The sequence below is a fragment of the Alexandromys fortis genome, unplaced genomic scaffold (assembly GCF_014885135.2).
Source record: "Alexandromys fortis isolate MF-2015 unplaced genomic scaffold, M_Fortis_MF-2015_v1.1 scaffold_19, whole genome shotgun sequence".
Taxonomy (NCBI): Eukaryota; Metazoa; Chordata; class Mammalia; order Rodentia; family Cricetidae; genus Alexandromys; species Alexandromys fortis.
In genome coordinates, this window is record NW_026067890.1 from 2,339,385 (window position 1) to 2,347,458 (window position 8,074).

General features: G+C 45.0%; 1 protein-coding gene across 3 annotated transcripts in view; it reads right to left on the reverse strand.

The window, feature by feature from the left end:
* Slc35a3 (solute carrier family 35 member A3) overlaps positions 1 to 699 on the reverse strand; it is a 41,515-nt gene extending 40,816 nt beyond the window's left edge. Inside the window, exon 1 of one of the 3 annotated variants that reach the window (XM_050137955.1) lies at positions 536 to 699. Coding sequence is in view for 1 of the 3 variants with exons in the window: in XM_050137897.1 (XP_049993854.1) it covers positions 125 to 253 (129 nt within the window). In the remaining 2 variants the exon portion in view is untranslated. Of the gene's footprint in view, positions 1 to 124; positions 346 to 535 lie in introns of those variants that run through there. The other 2 variants (XM_050138099.1, XM_050137897.1) reach the window with 2 other exon arrangements.
* Positions 700 to 8,074: the final 7,375 nt, after the last annotated feature.

An 8,074-nucleotide genomic window follows, 5' to 3' on the forward strand; every position in this document is an offset into this window, starting at 1 on the left:
TCTCTCTCTCTCTCTCTCTCTCTCTCTCTCTCTCTCTCTCTCTCTCTCTCTCTCACACACACACACACACACACACACACACACACACACACACACACACCAATCGCCCTCGCTCGAACCTTACCACGGGCACCCTTTCCATCTCCTGAAGTCCCTGCAGCTTCTGGAGCACCGTGTCCTCGCCGGGTAGACCCATTCCTACCGCAGGCGCGGAGGGGGCTCCAGCGAAGGCCACGGGAGGACTGGCCGCCATCCTGGCCCCCTGGGCACTTGGCCCGCCAGCCTGGAGCTTGCGGGCACACCGCCTGCCACACCCCTCTCCTTGGGACCTTTTCCTCCTCCACCCAGAACGTTCCAGCACGACCGGGGCAGAGGTACAAGGCTCCCCTTCATCTGCTCCCTCGGAACGAGCGCAGCCGCTCTCGGCTGCGGTCCAGGTGGCCCGGGCACCTCAGCCGCCCCCCCCCCCACGCCACCTCAGCCCGCAGCCTCCGGCCTCGGCGCCCGCCACACCCCGCCAGAAACCTCCGCTCACCCGCCGTGCGGCTCGGCCAGCTGCTCGCACCGGAGCCCCGGACTCCGCGACGCCGGGCGCCCCAGGCTGCCGAGCCCGCCGGCTCCGCCGCGCCCGCTGACCCGCAGCGCCGCCGGCTCCCGCCGTCTCTGTCGCCACGGCCGCCTCGGTGCGGCCCAGGCGTTTCCGGGTTCCCGCGGTCCCGTCCGCCAAAGGCTCCGGCTTCCGCCTCGGCCCCGGCAAACGCCGTTCCCGGCTCGGCTCGGGCGGCCCCAGCTTCGCGCTTTACTGGCCGCGTCCCTGAGGGGACCACACCAGGACAGCCCTGTGACAGCCTCACGGTCGCGGGACCGTGATAGGAAGGGTGACCCTGCCGACAGCCCGGCTGCAGAAAGTGACAGGATGACCCGTAATTTAAGGAAGGGCAAAGTCCTTTGGGCCAAAGAACCCTGATAGAGAACCGGGAGGCGGATCTTGGCTCCTAAAAATGACCACCAGTGAGTTGAAAACAAGATTATCTCTGGTGCAGGTTACCAACCTTCGTCTAGGAACCTGCTTGTTTGGTTGGAAATGACCCCCTTCCCCCACTCGGACAGCTCTGGAGAGTCTCAGGAATCCAAAATGGGCTCAGTGTCACTAAATAGGACAAAGGTGCAGACAGAGAGAGACCACCGTATAGCAGTCTTTTACTTATTCTTGTCTGAAAGGATCTCAAATACACTACTTTTTTAAACCTTCTAATATATTTCGAAAATCTTCCAACCACTGTAGCCTCTGCTGGCGGTGGGCAGGTTGAAATGTAATATTCTGGGTCCGGTTTGATCATCGGATATGGCAGATTTATTATCCCTTTCCTGTGAATACAATGCTCCTAGAATTAAGCTTATGCTTCTTCATATTGCAAATGATTAAAACCATGACTTAGGGGAGAACAGTTATGAAACAACCAAGAGAAAAATAAAATTAGATGACTTAGCATAGAATACCTCCCTTTAAATCTTCGGGTCATCCGGTCTTCAGAAAACTCCCGGATGAGGGAATGCAAACTAGACTTTGGTATTTACTAGGTCTGAATCTAAAAGGCCCGCTAAGGTTCATCATCTGGTAAAGGCTGGTTGCCAACGAATGAGCTTCAGGCTGGGAGAAGGGAGTGGATAGCGAAGGTTCTGGCCGGAGGCACTGATGTATTAAAATTTTGAAGGTATTATTAGGAAATAGAGTACTTGGTGGAACAGGCCTGTTTGGAAGTGGATTACTGACTTTGAGGGTGTATCTTACCCAGGCCTCTCCTTAGGGGCTCTCATTGTAGCCAGTTTGCTTTCTGGTAAATAGAGGCCACACCACGTACACCCCAACCAGAGACCCAGAAGCAACAGGACCAAGTGACCTTGAACCAAAAACTCTGCAATCATGAACCCAAATAGGCCTCCTTCCCAAGTTGTTTTCTCAGGCATTTTGCCGCAGCAGCAAAAAGAAAGTAACTAATACAATATTTACCTTTAAAAAAAAAAAAGAAAGAAAAAAAAAAAGACGGGATCTCACATTGTAGTTCAGGCTGGCCCCAGACTGGCCCCAGACTGGCCCCAGGCTGGCCTTGATCTTCTGGCAAGACCTGCCTCAGCCTTTCTGTGCTGGGACCACAAGCTTGAGCTATCACATCTGCTTTCTTTCCTTACCCCTTTCTCCTCCCCAACCCCCAAAACTACTGGAAATTGAGCCCAGGCTTTTGTACCTTATATACTTTCTCATCGAACCTTTTCTCCATTTTTTTTAAAAATAAACTTTATATGCCTAGAACATGATCATTACAACTTGGCACTATTCTGAGCAGCATGTGTATATAGTATGTAAACAAATACCCAGAAAATAGTTGGTATTCCATAAATGTGTGGTTATAAAGGAAAAGGAGGATTTAAAATATGTTAGCAAGAAAAATATACCTTACAACATAAATTCTTTTCTGTTGTTATTTTATTTTGGTTTTGAAGAGAGGATCTTCTTTTGTAGCCCAGGCTGCCCTGAAACTTGCTATATAGCCCAGGTTGGCTACAAATATGTAATTCATTTTGACCTTGGCCTCTTAAGTGCTGGAGTCATGGGCAGATACCACCATGCTCAGTGTCACAAATACACTGGTCAGAGAAAAAAAAAAAGCTAGAAGCACTTATGATGACGAAGCAGAGACATGTGCTTGGCTGTCTTGGAGGACATGGAGCTGAAAAATGACCTCAAGCAGTGCAAACAGTCCAGTCTACACCATTAATCCAAGGCATGAAGTAAAGTTAGGAGACTGGTGTGGTACAAAAATGCAACCGTAGACCTAACTGCTCGAGAATCTGAGGCAAGAGGATAACTTGAGCCTAGGAGTTCAAGGCTAACCTGGGCGCCTTTGCTTTAAAGATGTGGGAGAAGCCAGGGTAGCTCAAAGAATGCTGGCTTAGCATGTATGAGGCCTTAGGATCAATCCTCAGGACTGCAAAAGAAGAAAAAAAAATGACAATAGGAGGCCAGAGGTCTGCTTAGCTGTTCCTCTCTTCTTGCTTTAACTTTGGTTGTTGGGATGAACCCAGACACTCACCCATTTCACTTAGCTTTTCCGACTTAATGGAGCACAGGTTTTCAAAGTATTCCCTTATAACGTTCTGAATTTCTTTGGTGTCTGTTGTGATGCTTCTGTGTTCATTCCTGAGTCTGTTAATTTGGAGCATGTCTTGCCTTCTAATTAAAAGAAATGCAATACTTTCACTGGCCTTTTCTGGCTCCACAGTTTACAGTCCAGTCCATAACCTGCTTCCCTGTGTACAGAATGCGTTTGACCAATCCCATCCCTCTCTTTGGGTCTTCACTAATTTAAGAATGTTTTTCCAGTCAGTCATTGTTTTTATAGTTGGCCCATTCACTCAACTCAGACACCATCATCTTCAAACTTAAAGTACTTCTTGCTCCCTTTCTCCAAAGGGACTAAATCCCTACTCACAGGTCGCGATCGCATCTCAATTAATGCTGGTACATCTGCATAGTTTCACTTCCTTTCTTGTGTTGTGATTGCTTTTATATTCCTCAACACTTCCCTTAGGTCAGTGCTATCCTAATGATGTGGATTTCTGGCATCTTAAAGAGCCTAGCACACAAACAATGGATGCTCATTGTAATACTGTAACAACCATCCTGGCAGCAACAAAGTTGTTCTAAAGAGGTACTTGTGCCCCTCCCTTTAGTGATTAGACTCCTCAAACAATGGTTCCCAAGATATTACAGTTTCCAGAAGAATCTCAGACTGGAAGAAAAAAAAAATGAAGGCTGGGGTCAGCCAGAGGAAGAACTTTCACCCAGTTCAAACAATTTGTCAAAACACCTTGCCGGAGACACTTGAGCCAGGGTAAAGATGAGCCAATGATGGGCGTGACCACACTTTGACCGGAACCACTTAGTTATAAACATTTCTTTCCTTCTATTTAAACTTAAGCTTCAGGGCTGAAGAGACGGCTCAGCAGTTAAGAGCTCTGGCTGCTCTTCCAGAGGACCCGGTTTCAGTTCCTACTACCCACATGGCAGCTCACAACCGTCTCAACTCCAATTCCAACAACCCTCATGCAGGCATAACACCAAAGCACATAACAATAAAATAAATCATTTTAAACTTAAATTCATTTTAGACCCTGAAGATGGGCTTTTGGGTGTTCAATGGATCTCTTTGATTGTTCCTCTTCGTAATGTGGTCATAGCGGGGTATGGGACACGTGCCTTTAGTTCCGGCACTGGGGGCCAAGGTAGGAAGAGCTCTGTGAGTTCAAGGCCAGCCTGGTCTGCTTAGCAATTTCCAGGGGAGCCAGGACTAGAGAGACCCCATCTCAATAAATAAATAATAAATACATCGAACATACCTAATGTGGTTACATTGAATAAAACCTTCTACTACCTTTTACTGCTTCTTGTCCATTTAATTGACCTACTGAGGACAAGTGGTCTAACCTAGCCTGTTAGGGGCTCCAGGGCCCAGGCTCTGCACAATGTCAGTAATGATTCCAATACTTACAGCGCTAAAGCAGGAAAACTCTTGTGAACTGAAGGCCAGCCTGGGTTATATAGAGAGTTGCAAAGGGCCAGACTCTGTCTGAAATAACAACAACAACCAGAAACTCAGTATGTATTTCCTGAACTGAGCAGAGCTGAGCAGAAATGGTTGATGATGACATGAGAGATAAAGTGAGGATGCTTCAAAAGTTCACCAGAGCAAGTGTTAGCAGACCATGAGCTGCGAGTCTGGACACAGAGCTCGAGCACATAGTCAAACCTAAGCTCTTCTGGCAGTAAGAATCCATTCACTCTTAACTGGTTTGCCCATTATCTTCTCTAACTTTCACAGCAGCCTGATAAAGTAAGCATTAGGACTTGGCACCCCACAGAAAGTGAACCCGGAGCTCACAGACATGAAATAAATTTCTACTTCCATATACACCGAAGGGACAGGCTGGAACTCAAATCCTCATTTGTCCCAGGAAGTCCATACTTTTTTTTTTTTTTTAATGCTAGGGATTAAACCCAGGCCTTCTACATTTGTCAAGCAAGAGTTTTATCACTGAGCTACACGATGAATGCATAAAGAAGAAAGAAACTTAAAAAAAAAACTTTTAAAAAATTACATTTGCTGGGCAGTGATGGTGTATGTCTTAAATCCCAACACTTGGGAGGCAGAGGCAGGCGGATCTCTGTGAGTTCAAGACCAGCCTGGTCTACAAGAGCTAGGTCCAGGACAGGCTTCAAAACTACAGAGAAATCCTGTCTCAAAAAAAAAAAAAAAAAAAAAAAAAAAAAAAAAAAAAAAAAAAAAAAAAAAAAAAAAAAAAAAAAAAAAAAGAAAGAAAGAAAGAAAGAAAGAAAGAAAAAAGAAAAAAAGAAAAGAAAAGAAGATACATTTATAATGCAGGAATTTCAAAATGGGACGGAAGAGAAATGAACACAAAATAAAAAGGACATGGCAGAAGCAAAAGTAGGGACAGAGATGAGAAGTGTTAGTGAACAATCAGAAGAAAGAAAAACAGCAGTTTGGTACACTGGGCCAGGAGACTGACTTTGGTTTCCCTGTTATCTGATCTCTGTGTGTGTTCCGGTGTACGTGCGTGTATCTTTGGCCTACATGTGTGTCTGTGCTCCACATGCATGCTGTGCATAAAACAGGTCAGAAGGCGGTGTCAGATCCCGGGAACAGGACAGTTGTGAACTGCATGAGAGTTCTGAGAACTGAAGCTGGGAACGCTGAAAGAGCAGCTAGCGTTCTTAGCCGCTGAGCCATTTCTCCAGTGCCCTTCATCTGACCTGAAAAGCAAAACTTTACAACACTGAAGACACAAACGACAACAAGAAATAACTTGAAGGATAGCTAGGGTCAAAAAATTAGACATTTCTGGGGTATTTGACTGAAAATGTCAGAAAAAATTATAGATGATCTAGTTATATTTGATTTCCATATAAATAGCAATTGTTTGGTTATACGATCTTTGGGCTATACTTAGACTAAAAAATTCATTATCAGAAAATTCTAATTTAGGTTGGTCACAAGGCATATACCTAAAATTTAGGCATGTACCTTAAGATCACCCTTGACTACATACTGAGTCTGAGGCCAGCCTGAGCTACACAAGAACATGTGTCCAAAAAGAAAAGAAAGCGATGGACATGATGACATACACCTTTAATCCCAGCACTCACTCAGAGGAAAGAAGCATGTGGATCTCTGTGAGTTCCAAAACCAGCCTGGTGTGGATGGAGTTTTAGATCAACCAGGACTAGCCAGTGAGATACTGTCTCAAAACAAAAATAAATAAATTCACTACTTATATATATATGAAAACACTGTAAAGAAACTCACTCCTTTGTAAACTAGTTTTTGAAAAAGTAATATTCTAATTTCAGTGCCCTACACATCCAAGTACAACCACGGATGTATTACATGCCACAGGAACCAAGACCAGATCAAACAGTAGTTAGTATAGTAGACACTGCAAGCATACGTATGCACATAATCCAGTACCTTTGTATACCGAACCACTGCTGGTGACTTCTAGATTTCAGTGACTTATGTGATTATGTTATTGTGTCAGAAGTTAGAAAACCTACTGGAAGAAAAAAGAAAAGACAGAGCTATGATAGAGTCTTAGTGTTTCCATGGCTGTGAAACGATCTTATAAAGGAAAACATTTAATCAAGGTGAGGGCTTACAATTTCAGAGGTCTAGTTCATTGTCATCATGGCAGGGAGCATGGCGGCATGCAGGCAGACGTGTTACTGGAGAAAGAGATAAGAGGTCTACATCCGGATCCAAAGGCAACAGGAAGTAGTCTGTCTCATTGGACAGTATTATTTTTTCTTTCTTTAATAATTTATTTATTTATTATGTATACAGTGTTCTATCTGTGTGTGTGCCTGCAGGCCAGAAGAGAGCACCAGACCCCATTACGGATGGTTGTGAGCCACCATGTGGTTGCTGGGAATTGAACTCAGGACCTTTGGAAGAGCAGGCAATGCTCTTAACCACTGAGCCATCTCTCCAGCTAGGCAGTATTTTGATCATATATGAGACCTCAAAGCCCACCTCCCCAATGATAGCTTCCTCCATCAAGACCACACCTTCTCCAGCAAGGCCACACACCTCCTAAAAGTGCCACTCCCTTTGAGGGCATTTTCTTTCAAACTACCAAAAATAGTATCTATTCTATAAAGACTTTTATTCAAAATAAATTATAGGAAGAGGGAAGAGAGAGAGAGAACATAGTTCAGTGCTTAGAGAATCGGGTGGCTAGCCATCCCTTTAACACATATTTTGTTCTATAGTATTATAGCTTCTAAAGCTATTGAATAGGAATTACAGGTCAAGAGCAAGAAAAACCAGTTTTGTCTTGTTTTTTTTTTTTTTTTTTTTTTTCCTTCAAGGTGTCATGAGTTGAATCTGGCTTGTTCTGGGTAGTTCTTCAAGAGAAAGAACCTATTAGTAAATAAGACTTCAAAGAGCTGCACTATTGTCTACTGCTGTACAGTTTTCTTTAAAAGAATTTTAAATATGGGAGCGGGGAAGAAGTTATATATGGGAGCAGGGAAGAAGTTATCCTAACCAAGGGAGCTATTTTAGGGCTGGCTAGAGTCTTGGCTCTAGAGGGATTCCCAGGTATCCAAGGGGATTTCCCCAATTAGGTCCGTGGGCAGCAGAGGAGAGGGTGCCTATACTGCCCTTCTCCCACAGACACACTGACGAATATCTTGAATATCACCATAGATCCTTTATCTGGCGAGGGATGGAGACAGAGACAGAGACCCACATTGGAGCACTGGACTCAGCTCCCAAAGCCCAGATGAAGAGCAGAAGGAGGGAGAACATGAGCAAGGAAGTCAGGACCGCTAGACGGTGGGACAGATCTAGTGGGAGCTCACCAAGGCCCGCTGGACTGGGTCTGAACAAGCACGTGATCAAACCGGACTCTCTGAATGTGGCTGACTATGAGGGTGGACTGAGAAGCCAATGATAATGACACTGGATTTTGATTCTACTGCATGTACTAGCTTTGT